This window comes from Mytilus edulis, chromosome 13 (genome assembly GCF_963676685.1).
Source record: "Mytilus edulis chromosome 13, xbMytEdul2.2, whole genome shotgun sequence".
NCBI classification, from domain to species: Eukaryota; Metazoa; Mollusca; class Bivalvia; order Mytilida; family Mytilidae; genus Mytilus; species Mytilus edulis.
The window spans coordinates 50521912-50545647 of NC_092356.1; the positions used below are offsets into that span (position 1 = coordinate 50521912).

The 23736-nt window shown below is 34.2% G+C and overlaps 2 protein-coding genes across 2 annotated transcripts in view; one reads left to right on the forward strand and one right to left on the reverse strand.

Moving 5' to 3' along the window:
• LOC139501547 (uncharacterized) lies at positions 1-21027 on the reverse strand. Its single transcript, XM_071290661.1, has 10 exons — positions 20926-21027; positions 17381-17421; positions 12558-12588; positions 9686-9870; positions 9263-9414; positions 7346-7491; positions 6479-6566; positions 4168-4321; positions 1281-1572; positions 1-792 (listed from the first exon to the last, which is right to left on the reverse strand). The coding sequence occupies exons 1-10, from the start codon at positions 20927-20929 to the stop codon at positions 185-187; spliced, it is 1701 nt and encodes a 566-aa protein (XP_071146762.1). The 5' UTR covers positions 20930-21027; the 3' UTR covers positions 1-184.
• LOC139501548 (vitelline envelope sperm lysin receptor-like) overlaps positions 20968-23736 on the forward strand; it is an 18644-nt gene continuing 15875 nt past the window's right edge. The window contains exon 1 of the mRNA XM_071290662.1: positions 20968-21111. The gene's annotated coding sequence lies outside the window, so the exon portion shown is untranslated. The remainder of the gene's footprint in view (positions 21112-23736) is intronic.

Sequence of the window (23736 nt, forward strand, 5' to 3'; positions counted from 1 at the left end):
TGTATTTTGCTATTTTACCATGCTGTTCTGTTTATTCAAATACAATAAGCGTACATCACCTCACCCGAGAAAATAACTGAAAATTATATCGCTAGTTAACAAAACTTAACAAACGCTCAAACAATAAAACAAATGTAAGAACTGTCTATTGCTATTTAATCTACAGTTCCAAAAATATGCCTTATTATGCAAATATCACTAGTAGAGAAATGATAACTGAAATAGAGAGAGCATGCGCAGTTGGGAAAAATTGTATTGATGAATTTAAATTCTTCAGGCGGCGTTTCATCTCTGTCGATTTAGATTTTTCCGAATTTTGGTCAATATCAAAAACGTTCAAGCGAGATGTTTTGTGAACAAGTGGATCAGCCGGTTTCCCATTATTCGTGTCCTTAGCAGATAATAAAGTTTTGGTCTCTGATGACTCTTTTTGATCTGAAGATGCAAAAGACTGTTTTGAATTAATGTCATTTGTTGCTTGGTCTACTGTTCTCGTTTCTGTTGATGTTATCCTGTTTTTCGGGAATAGGCTGTCTTTGTTCATATTGCTGGGTGTGTTTGATTTAGTTTTTGAATCAGTAGGAATTCCAATGATTACGTCGTTTGTTCCATTTGGAGGTTCAGATTTTTCAGGCGAGTCAGAAAGAGTTACTGTTCTTGTCGATACAGATTCAATAACTCGATTAATTTTAGACATTTCTCCAAGTGGTATTCCAAAATCTTCATCACCAACTACTTGGATATCATTAGAAGTTCCTACATAAGAGTTATCTCCCTTGAATTTACCATTCTCTGTATAATATAAGCAATGTCAAGGTATCATAAACATCTAAACATAAAAGGCATATAAAAGAAGCTCACAAATTGAATCAATTACACTTCTAAACTTGTAATGTATGTTATGATTATAGCGACCAATTTTGACGTCCACGAAATCATCAATTAATAGCTCACTATTGTTTAAAACGTACTCACGTAATTTTCATAATAGTATTTTCAATAACATTTATATAAAAAAAACATTGATAGTGATTTTTTTTAATCCAAATTGTATGCAATTGTTAAACTATAGTCGCATGGATTTAGTGGGAAGATTTTTTTTTATACTAAAGAGACCAAGTTCAATTGTTCAAACATTTTAGAAATCTGTTCATGATGTGAATTTTGGAACGATACTTAGAACATTGGAGAAAAACTGTACAGAAGAAACTGTATGTGAGAAAGTACGTTATTAGAATAATTTACTCAAGTTATGCCCTTGTTTTCAATTTGAAACTTACTGGATGGTATATTTATAATAAGTCCTCCACGTATTAACTTTACGTCTTCTACACTGCTCCTGGAAATGTCATCAAGAAGAACAGGTAATAATTTATCAACATCTATCTTCCCTGTATGGAGCTTCGGTTGGTTTTCCGGCACTTCAATGACGCTCTGGGAATTACGGTATTTGTTTGTATGAGAATCTATATGTCGCCGGTTTTCATTGGCCAATTGTTTATCCTCTAAACTAAATTCCAATTCACCGTCAGCCTCACGTTTGCGTCGTTCACTGCTGACTTGACAGGAATTCTACAACGAAAACGTAGAGACGAATGAGGGTCCGGATATAGTTTACAGAATTGAAAAGAATGGACGGAAACAGGCAAAAAAAAAAGAGGGTATAGAGAATAACGGGCAAAATATATGAAGTATAGAGAATTTCCAACATAGTGTGCATACTTGAATGGAGAGTTGTCTCATTGTCACTCGTACCGCATCTTCTTATATATCTATATTTATCTCAGTATTTTTAAATCTCAGTGTGTAGTAAACAATTCTCAGTTCGTGTTTTTCAATTTATTTCACATCAATGCCTTTTTAAAATCTCGTGTGTATTATTCAGTATTTGGTTTTCTCAGTGTGTTGAATATAAAAATCCCAGGGTGTGATTTCTATTTTTCAGTGTGTTATTATATGTTTTTAAATCTCAAGTGTACAATTTTAAATTCTCGGTACGAATTTTTTTTCTCGAAAGTTTTGACGAGAACTATTTCCATAGTTTGGGCGTTTACTGTTAGAATATTTATGCCCATTAGATAATAATACAGTAGAAGGAACTGTACTATTATACATTGCGTGATTCGTTACATAATACATATAATTGAACAAGATAGGGTGTTTCGTCACATAGACATAGAATTAGATAGGGTGTTTCGTCACATAGACATAGAATTGAACCAGATAGGGTATTCGTCACATAGACATTATCATAGAACTAGATAGGGTATTCGTCACAAAGACATAGCATTGAACAAGATAGGGTTTTCGTCACATAGACATAGAATTGAACAAGATAGGATATTTCGTCACATAGACATAGAATTGAACAAGATAGGGTATTCGTCACATAGACATAGAATTGAACAAGATAGGGTTTTCGTCACAAAGACATAGAATTGAACAAGATAGGGTTTTCGTCACAAAGACATATAATTGAGCCAGATAGGTGTCATGGTTTCTCTCGGGATAAAAAAAGGACAAAGGAGCATATATTTTCAGGTAAATTGATTAGATACCGGAAGCTTTTCTTTCAAATATTTTGTTTAAGAAATAATTCCTTCATGTCATGCTCTTTGCTCATTTTAACATGGGTAGGCATTATATTTGTCGATATTTTACACTGAGCGTTAGCGAGGTGTAAAATGTGGTCAAATATAATGTCTACCCATGTTAAAATGAGCATAGAGCTTGACATGAAGGAATTATTTCGATTCTAATAGGACAAATACAGTATTTTTATAGGTCGAAGCGTACGAAATTACCGTAAAAATGTTTGGCTGTTCCCGTTTCCTCCTCGAGGAGTCTGTGCATTGCATTTCATATTTGATAAGTTTAAAAGCTACGAGCAGGGTAAATATGTGTTGTCTCATAAAAAAATATAATAAAAGTTTATGTTAGCTGCTTAAATGTATATATTTTAAAGGATAACGATGGAAATAACCTTAATATAAACAGTAAGTTCGTGCACATGTGTCAAACATATTTTGTTCTCATTAGAACACGGCTTTGTTTATAAAGCGTAATAAGGTTTCATTTTAGAATTTAATATTTAGAACGGGAACAAGTTAACATTTCTTCTGCCTTTTGTAGAGGACAGTTGAAATGTGGATGAGAAAAACTTTAACTGAAATAAAAGTTCTCAATTAGAAAAATTAAAAGTTAGAAAGATATTTTTACAACAGTTCCCCTAAGAAGAAATTAACATCTAGTTAGACCATTTTAATTCCATATTTTAATAAATTTAGGTTAGATTACATAACTAAATAAAAAAAAAATATATATTAAATCGCAATAAATGATGTATCTATCTTGGGGGCTTTCACTCATTTAATGATATTAAATTCGCTTATTTGGCCATATTAATTTCGGGGAAATTATTTTTTACCCCCAAGTCAATTATACATCAGTATAGTATATATTCTTAATTATCAGTTCCAATTATTATTGTATAAGTAAGCATGGGATTATTTTGCATATCGTGCTGCTGGTATCCACCGCAGCCGATACCCCGCTGCTGGTATCCACCGCAGCCGAAACCCCGCTGCTGGTATCCACCGCAGCCGAAACCCCGCTGCTGGTATCCACCGCAGCCGAAACAATGTTGCAGGTATCCACCGCATCCTATAGTTAATAGTTTATTTTTAGAATAATGTTGCAAATTATTGTTTAGATTAGGTAGATTTTTTATAAAGTGAGTAGCCCCCGAGAAAGCCAAAACATAGATACATTTATTGATTATATTGTTACATTTTTTATATGTTGTCATGTAGTTTTAGCAATTATATAATGGAAGTAGTATAGCTTTTTTTTTTATTAGTCTAGATAATAAATATATATACCACTATGCTATATTATGATGTTTGTTGTTTTGTCGTCTTTAGATATCATGAGAGGTTAAGAAGGGATCGGAATAACTATAGACGATAGCTTTTACTGATTGTCATTTAGAGACATGTGTGCTTATATACAGTCATATAGATTTAACATTTGGGTTGTCGTAATTTGTCTTTGGTTAGTCGTTTTTCAAGTCACTGATACTAGAAAAGTATGATTGTATAAACATCTAGTTAACGTACAAGAGCCGAACTGCACAAAACATCTTTATACTGACTAAAATGCACATACCTCTGGACACTCATCATTACATATGACGAAGCTGCATTTAAATAAAATTCCTTGTGCTCGTTTGATTCGAAACATCTGGAAGCTTGGACTTATAGCGGACAAACCACGTAATGTAAAACCTTGTTTTTTCGTAAATGGATGTCCTGTTCCACATCTAAAATTCAAGCAGCCATTATTATATATCTGATTAGAGAATAACCCGAATAATGTCAGTCGTTATATTTTGCCGATCTCCGTCTAATCTCCGATTGCTACATTAGAGTTATCTCCCTACGATAGGCTATATGCCGCTAGAGGGCGCAGAATTATTCTGAGAACGACCATTAAATCTATAAAAAAAAAAGGGTATGTTTTTTTCTGATAAAAATATTCTAATCTGATTGCCGCCGATATATCGTCCAAGAATTAAAAAATATCTAACATACAAAAAAACATAGCCCCCTTGAAGTTAAATGGTTGCTCTCTTAAGGTACAGATTATGTGTCGATTCTATTTTCTATTCTGACCAATGAAATGACTACCTCCAAATTTTTGAAAGCGTGCACCATGACGACAAACCCTGAGGATCCGGTATTCCCGAACGGTCGTTACAACAGGAAGTTGAATAAAGCCTTTTTAGATCCTTGTAAGGACTGTAAGCGCATACCACATTTTCTTGTATCTTTTAAAAACCGTCTACATTCGTTCACACAAGTCTTTCCCTTTTCACGTACAGGACATGTTCTTTCACAGTCTCTATGAGTAAGAATGTGTTTAATAGGATATTAAATACTTTAAAATTCCAGTTATATTCTTAATGCGTTGTGTTGCTTTCATCTTCTTTGCATGTGCTACATATATAACAAGAGTGCACACACTGAAATGTCTCGCCTTCTTCACTAATCATTAATATAAAGCTTTATCACAACTGTTACATAAACTAAACATTACAAAGAAAACTAAACATTGACCAATGATGAACCATGGAAATGAGGTCAAGGTCAGATGGACCATACCCTGCAGACATGTACAGCTAACAATTCTTCCATACAGCAAATACAGACCAAAACACAAAAACTTAACACTGAACAATGAACCGCGAAAATGAGGTTAAGGTCAATTTAAACCTGCGCAACAGACATATAGATCATAAAATATTTTCATACACCAAATATAGCTGATCTATTGCATATATATATATTATAAGAAAAAAAGACCAAAACTCAAAAACTTAACTTTGACCAATGAACCATGAAATTGAGGTCAAGGTCAGATGAACCATGCCCTGCAGACATGTACAGCTAACAGTTCTTCGATACAGCAAATATAGTTGACCTATTGCTTCTACTTTGAGAAAAACAGACCAAAACACAAAAACTTAACACTGAGCAATGAACCGTGAAAATGAGTTCAAGGTCATTTTAAACCTGCGCAACAGACATATAGATCATAAAATATTTTTTTACACCAAATATAGTAGACCTGTTGCATACAGTATGAGAAAAACAGACCAAAACACAAAAACTTAACTTTAACCACTGAACCATGAAAATGAGGTCAAGGTCAGATGACACCTGCCAGTTGGGCACTGATGGGCACCTTACAGTCCTTCCATACACCGAATATACTAGACCTATTGCTTAAAGTATCTGAGATATGGACTTAACCACCAAAACTTAATCTTGTTCACTGATCAATGAAATGAGGTCGAGGTCAAGTGAAAGCTTTCTGACGGGCATGAGGACCTTGCAAGGTACGCACATACCAAATATAGTTATCCTATTACTTATAATAAGAGAGAATTTAACATTACAAAAAATCTTAACTTTTTTCAAGTAGTCACTGAACCATGAAAATGGGGTCAAGGACATTGAACATGTGACTGACGGAAACTTCGTAATATGAGGCATCTATATACAAAGTATGACGCATCCAGCTCTTCCACCTTCTAAAATATAAAGCTTTTAAGAAGTTAGCTAACACTGCCGCCGGATCACTATCCCTATGTAGAGCTTTCTGCGAAAAAAGTCGCAGGCTCGACAAAAATGTAAGGTTTCAAGCATTTAAGAAAGTCTTGAAAGGGAATCCTTATTTTTTTGTTTAGGTCTTTTTTTTCTTCTTTTCTATATATTTTTTGCCCATTCTTCTCTCTTCTTTATATTTGAGCAGCACTGTAAACTCAGTCTCTTCTTGATTTATTTTTCTTGGGGGGGGGGGGACTTATTTTCTCTTGTTTTTCTGTAGTTTTGCCCGTTTTTTTCAATGGTGTAAACCCCATCCGGATCCTCATTTAACGGTTTATGATATGAAATACATGTCATTAAAGACTTACCCATCAATAAGTACAACTGATGTCGCATTTAAATCTGTTGAGTAGGCGTTGCAGTTTGTAACATGAAATTTGGTTTCATTTACAGTTCCTAAAACATTAAAATACAAAGATCATGTTCAAATTGAAGTATCGTGAGTTTGGCAAAAAATAATTGTGCGATTACTTGGACACCCCCATGAGAGGCCTCAAGGCATTAAAGGTAATGCAGATTTTTCAATCAATTAGTAAATTCGCATTAGAAATACGTTTTTGTTAATATGAATTAAAAGTTGACGTGGTTTGGACAGTAAAACGAATTTGACGCGCATTTCAATTCGAATTAGAATTGACGTTAGGACGTTTCGAATGCGAATTAAACTAATTCGAATTAGTTCATGCTAATCGAATTCGATTTACGTGTGAACTCAGACTTTGTGTTTGAATTATGCGGGTAATGCGTTTTGGATGATAACTTTTTTACTTTTTATTATTACCTTGAGAACTAACTACCTTCAAATTAAACGGTCTGAACTTCACTATTAGCTGGATTGGGTTTACAGAGTAGATTATAATGGACCAAATCTACAGAAAATAGACATACAAAAAAGAATAGAGAAAAATACCGACAAACAAGAATAGATACAAATAAGAAACTAACGTAAAAAGAATTGATTCTAATAAGATTCTAACTTATAAAGAATAGATACTGATAAGATACTAACGTATAAAGACTAGAGAAAAGAGAAAAAAATAGAGAAAAAACATTAATGAGTACTACCGTATAAAGAATAGAGAAAAAAATAGACTATTGGTTTTTTTAAGAATACAGAAATGAAGGACCCCTCATTCAGAACCTATTCAATAACATGGTTGATCAGACATACAGACCTGTCATTGTAGCTTTCAATTTCACAATACGTCCCATACGAATTTTATTGGTAAATGGTCGTTCATTAATTTTTACAATTGAAACAGTAAAATTAGACTCGGCTACGCTTCCAGTATTATTGACGATAATCTCAGGACTCTGTATCCTGGAGAAAAATGAGAAAAAAATAATTAATATTAGTATGTATTGTGGGCGGTAGTTCGAGATTACTCTGACGTCCAACGGCTGATTTTCAAGACAAGCTGGGGCTGGTAAAACAGCCGTTGGGCGTCAGAGTAATCTTGGACTATGACTTGATTTGACTTTTGATGTTTTAACGCCACTTTTAAGCACCGCATTTAGGCTATTTCGTGGCGGTCATTTTTTATTGGTGGAGAAAGCCGGAGTTCCCGGAGAAAACCACCGACCTTCGATAGGAAAACTGGCAATCCTAGTCAAGTAAGATTGGAGTCGAGTGCACCCGCACAAGCGGGGTCAGTCGAACTCACAACACCAGTGTTGACTGGTTAGTGATTACAGTATTAACTCTTTAGACCACTCGGCCACCAAGGCCCCTATTGGACTATGAGGGAGGTAATTAAAACCAAAAAAATTATATGTCAGTACTTTTTATCAGTTATTTACTGTACAACATGATATTATGACCTCTAGGTCTTCATAGCCTAAGAACAGATACGTTAAAAATCCAGCTTAACGTGTCGGTCTTGTACAAAACAGGATTTATATTCATATCGAGTTAATATGTTCTCGTCCTAGAATTCCCTCAAATGCATTTAATTTGTCATCGACCGTTATCATGGTCATACAGACTTTGAGACAAATCTATGAACATTACTTTGACAGCTTTTATTAAACAAAATTAGGACAGGTGTTTACCTGATCCTGGTTCACGACAAAAGAGGGGGGAGCACACAACTTTCGAATGAACATAATATGCTAATTTTCAAACATGTTTACAATAACATCACATTCAAAGGCCAGACAGATTTCTTTTACCTTTACGTTATTGATACTGACACGGAACAACATCATCATCGAATCTTTCAGCTATTAGAATATATATCAAGGACAATAGGGCAATCTCTTAAACCGCATCGTAAACCGCAACTTTTGGCGAAATTTCACATCCGTTATCAGTAATTTAAATGCGAGCTAAGGTTCCGTGTTGAAGACCGTCCTTTGATCTATAATGGGTTTCTTTAACAAATTGTGACTTAATTTGGATGGAGAGTTGTCTAATTAGCACTCATACCACACCTTCTTATATCTACATAATGTAAATTGGTGAAAACTTGCTGATCTGTCGATTCGGAACCTCCGTCTATTTCAACTTACTGATCCGTCAATTCGGAACCTCCCTCTATTTCAACTTACTGACCTGTCAATTCAGCATCTCCCTCTATTTCAACTTACTGATCTGTCGATTCGGAACCTCCCTTTATTTCAACTTACTGATCCGTCAATTCGGAACCTCCCTCTATTTCAACTTACTGACCTGTCAATTCAGCATCTCCCTCTATTTCAACATACTGATCTGTCGATTCGGAACCTCCCTCTATTTCAACTTACTGATCCGTCAATTCGGAACCTCCCTCTATTTCAACTTACCGTTCCGTCAATTCGGCACCTCCCTATATTTCAACTGACTGATCTGTCAATTCGGAACCTCACTCTAGTTCAACTGACTGATCCGTCAATTCGGAACCTCTCCTAGTTTAACTTACTGATCTGTCAATTCGTCACCTCCCTCTATTTCAATTGACTGATCCGTCAATTCGTCACCTCCCTCTATTTCAACTTACTGATCCGCCAATTCGTCACCTCCCTCTTTTCAACTTACTGATCCGTCAATTCGGAACCCCGCTATTTCAACTTACTGATCTGTCAATTCGGCACCTCCCTCTATTTCAACTTACTGATCTGTCAATTCGGAACCTCCCTCTATTTCTTCCGCATACGTCATATAGCTACATTGTATCATAGCCACAACGTCGCCTTCTGATGGAACATATTTAATAGTTTGCCTTCCCTGGATCAATATTTGGTACACTTCCAAATCTGGTGTTTTCTGATTATAGAAGAAAAGAATTTCATGAAAATCCACGTACCAATAAAAAAGAAATTAGTATACAATTGTTTTAAAATTGCTATTGAAAGAACCATTCATTTTAATTTTCCAGAGAAACATAGCACTGTTATGAAATTTATTCACGGGAAATTGGCTATAACTATTGAACGAACCCCTACCCCTTACAATATCATATAATTGAAATTAAGTTTTCAAATGTTTTCGCCTAGTTAACCAAAATTAAGTTAATTCTGCTCGTTGTTTAACTTACATCAAAAGAAGGATCAGTTTCCGAATCTTTTTCTAGTTTTAAAAGCAATGTCCATGAAACGCCCTCACCCAAATTTTCTTCAAATTCAAATTCTTCAGCCTCGCTATTGACAGCATATACGGCCACGGCTTCACCATAGTATACCACTTCGACCAGGTTATCACCATACAAACAATCAGTTTTAACTATGTAGACAAAAAATATAAAATTATCACAATATTTTCGCTGATTTTATTTTTTTTGGTGGCTTTGTTTACATTTTGTATGTTTTGTGAGTGACCAATTTTCTTGTGAAATACCGTCTTTTCTTTGAATGACACACTTTTTATTATAAAGTATTTTCCTTTCTTTGAAGGACTTTTTCCCACATCTGTGGGCACTTTTCATATGTAAATATCGTACGCACAAATTTCATAATAACAGTAATTCCGTCGACACAATTAACTGTGAAATAGTGTCCGGTGGACATAATTTCATGGCGGACAATATTTAATCCTACACTCTGACTACGATAAGATGGGGTCACTACAGTTATGCTTCAGCGATTAATTACATTATCAACCAAATTTTCCTCCACGATAGGGGGGTTCGATCCCTCCAACCCCATTGGTCGACCTATGCTATATACAATACATTATTTAAAATGAATTTAATGCTGTGCCTAAAAACAAGTCCTGCTATCTGGCTAGTTATTCGCTGTTGTTTGGCTTCGTTTGTGCATCTGTATATTTAAAGAGGATTCGGTTATTGAGTGATGATACGGTCTGTTATGCTTCCCAATATTGTTCTTTCCTCTATTTGATGCATGATTAAAGAAACACGCTTAAGAATTTTCTAAAGAATAAAACATGAAAATTAAACATGTTTCTTCCCTTTCCTTCCACTGATGTATTAGTAATTATGATTATCTTTATTTCTTGTTGTTCATCCACAATTAAACTATGTTACCATGATCTGTTTTCTTTTAAAAATTGATTCAATACACCTAATCGCTATTTAAATCTGGAAAAATAAATTCCCCTCCTAACGTGCTGTAAAAAATAGGGTAGGTAGGAAGGCAATATCATTTTATTTTACAAACACTTTTAGCTGGTTACTACTAGGGAATAAGTCTGACTTTAGCAGTGCTTGTTCCAAAATGGAATAAAAAGTGTTATGGTGAGCACTAAAAATTAGGATAGGTAGCATAAGGGTTAGAGAAAACACATGTATTATTTTTTTGCCTATGGAGAGAGTATGAAATTGTTTCCTTTAGGCATATGATCCAGTGGCAAATATTACATCCACATTAGAGCTTATTATTGTGAAATGTACATTAGAGCTTATTATTGTGACATGCACAATAGAGCTTATTATTGTGACATGCACATTAGAGCTTATCATTGTGACATGCACATTGGTATATAATAGCAACTAAGTGTTGTATTGTTAATTTGCAACCTTTAAAAGACATTTATATGACAAAATAATGATTATAACAAAAAAGACAACATAAAAGTCGAGGTAAAAATATTTTGTTTTGTACTTGAATTTCTTATATTGGTCACATCTCAAATACTTCTGATTTGTATGTATGTATTCAAACACAAAGCGATAAAGCGTTAAAACGTTTCTATATTTTCTCTATAAATTAAATCAATATCAAATAAAAAGAATATATTTGTTCAATGTAGATATGAAGTTTTTCATCATGGAAATGTTATAAAAAATAGTAAAAAACCCGTATTCATCGGATGACGATATCAGGTTTTATTCATGTATTGAAGACATTTACAAGAAACTAATCTTTTTTCAAACATGGTATTGTGTAAGGGTAATACGATAGTAACCAGCTTGAAGTCACTAATTCCCGTTTTTTCGAGTCCATAAGCAGTATCAATTGATAATTTCATATTAGTCTGTTTGACAAGCAGTTAAACCTAAACAGTCTTCCATTTGTACTGGTCAAGTTTTTTTTTTATTAAATGTGGGTGGATGTTCTGCAAAGAATCGATGTGAACAAAATAGGTGTGTTTGTCAAAAAGCAGGACAATTATGTAACAGCTGATGTATGTCACCCGAACTTTGCAAAAATAAGTGAATTGTAGTTTTAATATCAGTTCATATTCTTTTGGCAATATTTTCAGTGATTTTGTCAGGGATTATACAAAATCACTGAAACTGTTTATGATAAAATCACTAAGTTATTCCAGGGGCGGGATTTTACAATTCCCTGATTTTACAATTCCCTGATTTCACAAATTCCTTGTAACATATATATATACTAACTGTCTTATTCTGAACAGTTGACATTTAATAGCAATGAGACTAACAATTTCCTGTTCCGACCGTGGTCAGACATCTATCGAGTTACAGAACTAACAATTTCCTGTTCCGACCGTGGTCAGACATCTATCGAGTTACAGAACTAACAATTTCCTGTTCCGACCGTGGCCAGACATCTATCGAGTTACAGAACTAACAATTTCCTGTTCCGACCGTGGCCAGACATCTATCGAGTTACAGAACTAACAATTTCCTGTTCCGACCGTGGCCAGACATCTATCGAGTTACAGAACTAACAATTTCCTGTTCCGACCGTGGTCAGACATCTATCGAGTTACAGAGCTTACACTACCCCATTCAGTTCATTTTGTTATGGCTTTTTTCAGAACATTTTTTTCCCTTCAAAATTTTATTCACATACGACAGTGGAAATTTGCACAGCTGGACAAAACAAGACGTGCCTATCAACTAACCTACATCTAATTCGTATTCTTAACTACCACGGGTAAAGCCAGAGTGTGTGAAAGTCGTCAGATCTGAATGGATAAATTATTGGAATGTTGTTAATACAATTTCAATTTTTGTACGACGAAAACAGGATACTTACTCTCGAATTCAGGAGTTTCGGAATGGCATACCTGCAATTAAAAAAAATGTGCATAGATAATATTTAGCTTTTTTTTTTTGATATAACACGTCGTCTGATTGGCTGAACGTGTTTTTTTTTGTCTATCAGCTCATATAGACATAATTAAGCGGATTATTCTGGGCGAACCACACTTTTGGTGTTAATTCTTTACAGACAGACATTTTTTTTACAGCCATTTCTTAAATAATCAATCTAAATTAAAGATAACTACATGTTATATACAAATGTGTGATAGCATTCTTAGAATCTATAAGTATTACGACAAAATAGTGTAGCGGCTAGCTTCACACTAAGGAAGGTAAAACGTAAGCTCTATATTTTGGCCCTTTGAATTCAAAAATTAATTGACAGTAATATAAAAGTGAAGCGAAAGACACCAGTACGATAATAAACTGACAAGGACATGTACATGACTTAAAAAGATTTGATTTTTAGATTTTTGGTGTTTTAACGCCACTTTTAAGCACCGCATTTAGGCTATTTCGTGGCAGCCAATTTTTATTGGTAGAGGAAGCCGGAGGGCCCGGAGAAAACCACCGACCTTCGATAGGAAAACTGAAATTCCTAGGCAATTAAGATTGGAGTCGAGTGCACCCACACAAGCGGGGTCGAACTCACAACCTAGTAGTAACTACTTAGACCATTCGGCCACCGAGGCCCCGACTTAAAAAGAAATAGACGGCCAGATAAACAAAAGTACACAACACCAACCATAGAAAAACTATAGACTGAGCAACACGAACCTTACCAAAAACTGGTAGTAATCTCAGGTGTTCCGCTAGGGTAACCAGATCCTGCGCAACATGTGGCACTCGTCGTTTTACTCATGTTAGTTCAAACCCGGTAATAAGCCTAATAACGTTGCGCACGCTGTTCCTACAACCCCTAGGATTTGTAACACAATCTTCGAAATTTCCTCCGCAAAACAAAATAAAAATGTTAGCAAACACGAACCACTATAAAACAAATTCAATATATGTTTTAAATTATGTTTTTATAGCTCTTGATCATATACTAAGTAATATCTAGTATATTTGAGGATTAAAATAACAAAGCTATGTGAAAAAAACGGATGTCCAACGTTACATTTATGAAAAACTGTTTTGACTCTTATGTATAGTGATCATATTTCTTATTCTCTGATCTTCCGGATACCGTTGGCAGGAACAGCGGTATGTGTCGGTTCTTTGTGGCGTTAAAGCCGTTATTTTGCCAAATTTCATTGGACTCGGTGGCCGCATATTAAGCTTGAATAAGAAAATAATTCTCAAGCCAAGATTCAAGAAATTGAAGGGGTGTATTTCGACAAATTATGTGCCAAGAAAAATACAATTCTATTCAAATTAATCAGGGTTAAAAATGTTTCGATTTACTTGCAGAGTGTCAGATATATTTGTATTAGGGTTGAATTAAGATATAGAAATTTTACAATAACAGATGATATGCACCATGAAAGTTAAACATCCTATGATAAAAGTTTTGCACATTATTTATGGAAACCGTATACATGTACTTCCGTCCAATTTTTCCTTCCTACATTACTTGCGACAGAAAGCACTGCATTTTTAGGTGAAATAACTTAAAAGGTAAACATTATTAAATCGATTTCCACAACTTGAAGTAATTTATGATAAAATGATATCACAAAAAGAACATAACCAGAATCAACCAACAACATATAAAAAACCGAATAAAACTTGCAAAATTAATCAAAGTCAAAAACCCTCTTTGACGCCGCATTTTTAGTGTAACGTCGTGTTGTAGGAACATCGTGCACAACGTTAACACAGAAGGTCACATTCGGAAAATCGGAAAATGGGGACAGGATTCATACGAAATTAAATCTACCAAATATCATCCTATGACATAAGTTTGTAACAAATTTATTTTATAGTGGATTGGGAAACAGGTTATTGCAACTTATATAATCCCTTTCCACTTTGCGGGTGCGAGTGCTGTTTTGTATCAGCATTAGCCAGCCCTTATTCGAAATCTACAAGGGTGTCTTTTACGTGCTAGAGATATGGGTCTCTTTTAACACGGGTCAGCCATTTGTCATCCCCTTCCGACGGACTATCATCGTTTCTCAAGAACATACTCGCAAATGGTGTCAAGGACATAAGTCTGTAGGACATCATAATTTATATTTCAAAATTGTGTTTTACATATTGGCATTGATTCCGAACTTAATTCTACTTATGAAACTGCAAAAATATCCCCAATAAGAGATTTGATTATCAAAATATTAAGTTATAAGCAAGAGCTTTACCCAACAGACATTTGCTACAAATTATAAATTACAAAGAAATTACTGTGTCAATGTTAAAATGTATGTTTATTTTAATTCAAGAATATAAAAAAGATGTGGTATAATTGCAAATGAGACAACTCTTCACAAGAGCCCAAATGACACAGAAATTAATCTATTTTCAAATGACACACACTGGTAATATTTTACCAAGCAGAAGTATTAGGCATACAAAATGTAAAATAAAAAGGACGGTATGGTATGTTATTTACTCTACTTTTAGTTTCAATAATATCCTATCCTAAAGATTATTTGTAACTTTTCATGTGTCAAAACGACACGAATGGCCCCTTCTCAAAAAGTTGAAAAATCTGCAATTTCAAATAATACATGTGGACACAAACATGATGGTAGTCTCACATATCAAAAATCAGCTGAAAATGTGGAGGCATATATAAAAAAAAGTCTGTATAACCATGATAACTGTAATTTTCAACAATATTAAAAGTTGTAAACCCTTAATTTTGGCAAAAATTAACAGAGCGGAACAAAACTTAAACTTGATCTGTAACTCATCATGTGTAACTTACATTTCAAAAATCAGCCCAATAACTGAAGGCGTTTAGAAAAAAAGTCTGTATAACTCAACAATTTATCAAAGTCCATAACCCGTAATTTTGGCAAAAAAAAGCCTAGCAGAACAAAACTTAAACTTGATCTGTAACTCATCTTGGTTAACTCACATGCCAAAAATTTATTAAAGTCAACAGCCCGTAATTTCAGCAAAAATAAGGGGAGCGGAACGAAACTTAAACTTGATGCATGGTTACCTCGCATACCAAAAATCAGCCCAATATCTGAAGGCGTTTAGAAAAATACTCCGTATAACGGTTTGTTGCGGAATGACGGAATGGCGGAATTTCGGAATTATGGACAAGGGTAAAACTATATGGCACCGACAACTTCGTTGCGGCCTTTGCGGGTCCATAAAAACAAGAATGTGTCCGTAGTACACGAATGCCCCACTCGCACTATTAGTTTCAATGTTCAGTGGACTTCAACTTCATCAAATACTGTCTTGACCAAAAACTTTAACCTGAAGCGGGACAGACGGACGCACGAACGAACGAATGCAGGGACTAGAAAACATAATACCCCGGTCTCTACTATCGTAGGTGGGGCATAACAATCAATAAAAGAAATCAATACATACCTTCCCTTTCTATTGTTTAGATGTAACTGAAACCACACATACTACTTTATTTGTCCTTACCACCGATGACATCAGAATGTGTCAACTATGAAAGCTTTAGGACGAATGGTCTTGGAGTTTGTGTGGATTATTACCATATCCATCGCGCCGCAACCCTAAATACATCTAGAACTACTGACAGGCGGAAACCCATTTGAAATAGAACAAAAGAATTGAAGCTCTTTGTTATAGAGAAGGCGACAAATTCTTACTGTAATGTTTACTATAGAAACACAAAATTTTAAAGTTAATAGAAACAAAAAAATGACCGTTTTCGACTAAAAAGTATTTTATCATAAAAACATCTTTTGCATAAGTTCTCAATTTATCTATTATATAATAAGGCAGAACAATTAGATATCAAGTCGACGACATGGGTGTCTATTAAGTTGGATCTACAACATGCATCACCTCCGATTTTTATTTTGTATTAAAATTACCACGTACGGAGAACTGTTACACATCAATCTATTTGTTCCCTAATTTTCGTTTCTGCCCTCCCATTATGTGACTCAAGAAAAAAATCCCCAAAACATGGGTAATGATTGCATCGAAAAGTGAAAATCGAGTGCACCTTTTTATGATAGGGCGTGTTTGAGTTGAATATTTTGTCTTAAAAACGTAAAATGCAAAAGTATTGGATACATCATCTCGCTTCAGATTCTATCATTTTTATATATCAAGGCTACAAGTTAATTGACTTGATAACATCGACAATTCATGGTTCGAGTGAAATACCTCTGTAATGAATCACAAAAACAGAGTAGGTGTGTTCGAATAGCAAATTTTAACTAAAAGTACATGACGACAGACTTTTAAGTTGGATCTTGAAAATGCATATCTTCGAAACCACTTTATTTTGTGTGTGTGTGTGTGATATCTACGGTTTATAGTCTTCAACCAATGAAAGTTTTTAGTCTGCCTACCACGAAATATTGAATTAAATTTTTTTTTTAAATGTTAATGATTTTTTTTCGAAAATTCCGACTGTCAACCGATCAGACAATAGTTTTAAGTTGACTAAATGCAGACAAGTACATTAACTGATGCGCATTATCTAGTAGATACATTTGTCTTTTAAAATACAACTGGCATATAAGGATCGTATTAGTGCTATGTGGATAAATTAATCGGTTTTCAAGAGCTTAATTAGCAGCGCGTCATCCCTACCAGGGCTTCCATTTTACTATTGTAAAAATGAACTGTCGTAATTGGGAGATAATTTTGACGAAGTAGAATCATGAGTGTGACAAGGTACCTGACTGGCAATACTTCACATACCTGGACCAAGGCACACACTAGGACTGTTACCAATCTCAGATCTACAAAAAAAAAGATTTTTTTATTGATATAACTGACTACCTGGAACTAATCGGAAAATCTTAGTTTACGTTAATTATTTTATATCATTGAAGTAATTGAAAGGAACCTTCCATGCATCCAAAGCAGATTTAAACCGTTAGGTGATATTAAGGTGTAATACCACCATTGATTTCCCCCTATTAGTCTTTGTTAAATTTGCACTTTTCAAAAAAATGTGCAGAATGTATCTTTGATTCAAATAAAGAAATACTTGGCATGAGTAAAGTTTTATCCTGTCCAGTACTATAGAAGAAAATTTCACATATCATTTCATTGCATATAAGAAAATAACCATCACTGGAAGTTAACCAGTCAAATTTCTCCTCTTACTTTATCTGTGTACAAGGTTTAGTCACCATGTAACCTCAAGATTACAAAATATTCTATAGAAGTCCCATATAAAAAATAATGGTGCTTTGAAATACCCAAGACATATCGGGATATGTTTATGACACTGAAATGTTTTACTGCAATAAAATGTAGGATTAATTACCTACAACTGTCAAATTCAAGGGAATATTTTTGCCCTATTTTCGTATACAACCGGATGTGACACCATGATTTGATGGTATTACACCTAAAAGGTTTTTTTCTCAATTCAATACATTGATTGGTGAATTTCTTAAAACGTATTTTGAATATAACATAATAACATAATATTATAAAACAAAAATACAGCTCAATATTTGAGACAAATTGCAAGGTTTAAGCGGTAACCGTCAGAAATATTTTCAGCCATTCATTTGAACATTCAACTTTTCTCTCATACTAATGATAATACCCCTTGTATATCAGTTAATTGAGACCAGACAACTTCGTATGAACCAAACACTAATTGGAAATAGAGTCGTTTCATTTGCACTCATACCACATCTTCTTATACATGTATGTACTAAAAACAAATTAAGACAACATTTACTTCAAAATTCATAGTTCATTTCAGATCATTTCACCAGGTTACTGCCATAAGTAGTACATTTAGCATATTTTGCGTTAAATCAAGTCAAAACAAATATATCTCTATATTGATTATTCATCCCTCTATACACGTATAAACTATGGAAAGCCAACGGGGTCAAAATTCTTAATTCGTAACTTGTCAATTCGTAACTTGTAACTGTGTAATTTCTAAATTGTTAATTCGTAAATTGTTTATTTGTAACTTGTTAGTACTGTGAAATTCATAATGCTGTAACTTGTACCTTTGTAGTTTCAACATTCTTAATCGGTAAATTGTCAGTTTGTTACTTGTAACTGTTCAATTTCATAATGCTTCATTCGTAAATTGTCAATTTGTAACTTGTATCTGTCGTAAACATCATAAAAAGGGTTTGTCGTCAACCTGTTCAAAATGATTAGCAAATTAATCAAATATCGAATGAAACGGCCAAATTCATTAAACAGTCTGCTCGACTTCTCGGTTTATATCTATATCATAAAGAATAAAAGTCATACTAGTAAACTAATATGCGAACTTTAACCTAAAGAGTTAAAAAATCATTTTATTGAGATCAACTATAGACAATGCGTTTATCAATGACCGAGAACTCAGACTTTTAATACGCGTATCATTTGATAAAAACACCGATATTGATTGTATCTTAAATTGCTGTAAACCAAATTTTTTGTATATAGGTATACTGGATTTAGTTTCTGCTATTGGTTTGCATAGGTTGGGACATCCGGCCAAATGTGAAAACTTTGATAGAGTTAGGGAGCTACCATTTGATTTTTATGGGGGGGGGGGGGGGGGGGGGGGGGGGGCTAGGATGAAATTTGAAAAAAATAGGCAGGACAGGAGTTTTGAGTAAAAAAAAAAGGCAGGATGGGACAATTGCCAAAAAGAAAAGTCAGGACAACAATTTAGGTAAAAAAAAGTCAGGATAAACTAAAAAAAAAAAAAAAGCAGGACCAAACAGAGTGAAAAATAAAAAGGCAGGACAGAGATTACAGCAAAAAAAAAAAAAATGCAGGACAAAATTTTTCATCCAAGCCCCCCATAAAAATCAAATGGTAGCTCCCTTAGTAACATTTTTTTTTATTTGAGTCCTTATTTTCTTGTGTTGCATATTTTTTTTTTGGAAAATGGAACAATGTTTTCAACAGTCCTACAGAACCATATTGATCTCATCATTTTAGGTGTTGAATAAGTTACAGAGTAATTAGCAGTGAAAGTTGACACTTTTTAAAAAAAATGTTGATGAATATGTACCAAGAGGCGGATTTAGAGGGGGGCCAGGGAGCCCGACCACCCACCCCCCTTTTTCTGGGAAAAATATGGTTGGTCATATAGGGAATCATTGAAGCATGACCAGAGCGGGCATCTTCTTAGGCAGTCAGTGGTCCCCCAGTTATGAAAATTTATGGATCCGCCACTGGTGCCATTTTAAGTTTGAAGTGTGGATGAAAAATATGATTATTTAAAACACTAGAAGAATATCATTCATCTAGTTGCTTATTTCGGAAATTTTTCTCCTTTGGAAGTTTGCACCAAACCTGTTGAAATTTCCTTAAAAAGTGAAAAGACTTAAACAAGGTATTGTTGAACTACCCCAAGTTAATTATAAGGGTTATATACATATCTTTTTTTTTTCAAAAAGGCTAAAAAAAACATTATTCAAAATGTAATGTTCGCATTCTGTAAAGGATTATATGCAAATTTGATGTTATAATGAAAAACAAAAACAATGGATACACAATCAATAATGAAGCACAACATGCAATGCGTGCAATATTATAATGAAGAAACAGTTTTTATAAATGTAGATACTAGATAAGAAAACACTTGAAAAGTACACCTATTAGGGTGTGCTCGACTTGAAAGACTAAACACTATGACTTAAGTGTTTGTGATTTTAAAGATGGTTTATGAATTACTGTTAAACAACAAACGCAAGCATATCATGATGACGAACAATCAAGTTATCTTTAGTCAGAAAGCAGTGGCGGATCCAGGGGGTCTGGGGATTGGAACCCCCTTTTTGGACGGTCCATGCATTTGAACGGGATCATATAGTTGGAACCCCCCTTTACTGTGGGTTGGGAACCCCCTTTTTAAAATGGCTGGATCCGCCCCTGAAAGTGATAATGAAAATTCATGTTATAAAGTCTTGGTTATCTCTAAAATTGTTATTGACACAAAATCTCACTTTTTTCATAACATGCAATGAAACAATAAAATAGGTTGCTGTGAATGATGTTTCTTAAAGGTATATATATAATATAATTGGGGCATGTGTTTACGATTTTTTTAAGCTTTCAGCCTCAGGGGTCATACACCTCGAGTCGAGATTACCTAAAATCTGAAAATGACTTTATGATACTTACAAATTAACTATATTGTAAGTTAAAATAAATAAAACATCAGAACATATTTTGAAATACTTTGCACATACAATAAAACTAGAATAGAACAATTTAATAACAATACGATAACAATAAAATTGGTTGAAAGTTTTACAAACCCATTTTGGCGGAAGTAAACAGTGTGATGCCACGTGCTGCATGTGGTCTGCTTGAATACTACGCAATTATATTGAGAAATTCCCGCGAGATGATATTTGAGAACCAATCCAGTTGTACCATTCAAAGCCAGAGGTTACCATCTTAGAATATTGTCGGTTGCTTATCTTGTTGAAGTATCTTTTTAGGTAAGTGACATGATATTGCTATTTCTCTTAAGCGAAAATTATAATAATTTTGCACAGTTATATGCTAAGATTGATGAAAGTGAAAACAAAATTAGATTTTATGCAAGTTTAAAAAAGGTTGGTACCGACAAGCCAAATGTTGACAATTGTCCAAATGAGTAAATACTTCAAATGAAGAATATTTTGAAAGTGTTAGAAATGAAAATGCTTTAGCTGAATCTTTTTAGTTAAAAAGAAACAAATGTATTTTAAAGCATAATAGTGTTGTTATAGTTTTTATACTCCCGTCCAAATTTTGACAGGACGTATTATGGTATACAAATGTCCGGTGTCCGTCCGTCCGTCCGTCCGTCTGTCTGTCTGTCTGTCTGTCTGTCTGTCTGTCTGTCTGTCTGTCTGTCTGTCTGTCTGTCTGTCTGTCTGTCTGTCTGTCTGTCTGTCTGTCTGTCTGTCTGTCTGTCTGTCTGTCTGTCTGTCTGTCTGTCTGTCTGTCTGTCTGTCTGTCTGTCTGTCTGTCTGTCTGTCTGTCTGTCTGTCTGTCTGTCTGTCTGTCTGTCTGTCTGTCTGTCTGTCTGTCTGTCTGTCTGTCTGTCTGTCTGTCTGTCTGTCTGTCTGTCTGTCCGTCTGTCCGGCGTAAACATGTCGCACCGTAACTTGAGAACATCTTATCCAAATTTCATGAAACTTAATATAGTTGTTTCTTATGATGGTCAAATGATCTGTATACTTTTTGGTGAAAATAAGATTTAAACTTTTTGAGTTACGGCACTTTATAACTAAAACAGGTGTGTGTTTTTTTTCACATGTCGCACTGTATCTCAAAAACGATTCTTGATTATGACTTAAAACTTTAAACACTTCTTAGTGATATTAATCTCAATATCTGCATACTTTTTGGTGATGATTCAAAATTTCATTTTTTAAATTATTGAGTATTTTGTAAAAAAGGGGGAGGGTTTTTTTTACATGTCGCGCCATATCTCAAAAACTATTTATGATTATTGCTTAAAACTTTACACATGTCTTTGTTATATTAATCTCAATATCTGTATACTTTTTGGTGATGATTCAAAATTTCATTTTTGAGTTATTAGTATTTTGTAAAAAAAGGGGGAGGGTTTTTTTTTTACATGTTGTGCCGTATCTCAGAAATGATTTATGATTATTGCTTAAAACTCTACACACTTCTTTGTTCTATTAATCTCAAGATCTGTATACTTTTTGGTGATTATTCAAAATTTTATTTTCGAGTTATTGAGTATTTTGTAAAACAGGGGAGGGTTTTTTACATGTCGCGCCGTATCTCAAAAATAAGTTACGATTATTGCTTAAAACTTTACACAATTCTTTGATATATTAATCTAAAGATCTGTATACTTTTTGGTTTTGATTCAAAATTTTATTTTGGTAATATTTAGTTTTTGTAAAAAAAAAAAAAACAGGCTGGGGTGTTTCACATGTCCCGCCGTGTCTCTAAAACAATATATGGTTATTGCTTAAAACTTTCTTATAAACTATTTATGATTATTGCATAAGACTTCCACATAAGACGTCGGGCGTATCATGCGCTCATGGCGCAGCTGTTTATTAAAAATTAAAAAGGCCAACTTCAAGAACTTCTTATAAGTACCAAAAGTGACCTATACCCGATTATGATTATTTTTTCGAGTGTGAATTTGTATTGCTGTATAGTAACTTGTGTCAGTAAAAAAAAAAGAGGTGGAATTATATATTTATTTAGGGGGGGGGCTGCAACTGATATGCTAATTTGCAATTTCAAGTATCAACTGTCGACTCAAATATATCTTATTGTAAAACACTTTGAAAGTGATACTTGTTTGACAGATTGAAGGTTTATTACTCATTTTTAAAAGGTTCGTCATAACAGATGGACAAATATGGCCGTATTTTCACCTCTATAACTACTCAGTTAGTGTACAGACTTACCTGTGACGTTTGGAAAGTTTTAAGGCCTGGCATCCACTAGAACAATCATTCAAATTAGTTATATTAACCCATTTTGGATTTTAAAGACCAAATATACATTTACACCGCAAAAAAATTTAGTTTTTGAGAAAAGTATTGAAAATTCAATGTGTTCAGATGAATAGCAGAAATGAGTAACATAAATACAAGGAGATGTAGATGTGGTTCCACAGCACACCGTTCAGAAAACACAGATCATTGTTACGATTTTGATACAGCAAAATAGCTCACGACATAGTCACGATTGTAATCTGATTAGACAAAATCGCCCGAATTTCCCCGCCCAACTAACTGTTGGCTGCTTGGCTCTGTGTCATTTTGGTCTTTTGTGGATAGTTGTCTCATTGGCAATCATACCACATCTTCTTTTTTTATATTTCCTCTTCGGAACCTTTCCGATCCGTAGGAAATATAAAAAAATAAGTTACTAAAGTATATGACTGCGTTCACTGAGACAATGATATAACATTTCAGACCATTCAGGATACTAGTGGTAACCCGACATTTTCACTTTTCACGTCTTAGCGCTGTTTTATCTCAAACGGGAGCCATAACTGGCACTGTATGAACGCCACATTATCAAATAAACAATCTCAGGAAAGATCCATATTTTTATCAAATGTAAACATGGTTTTGATC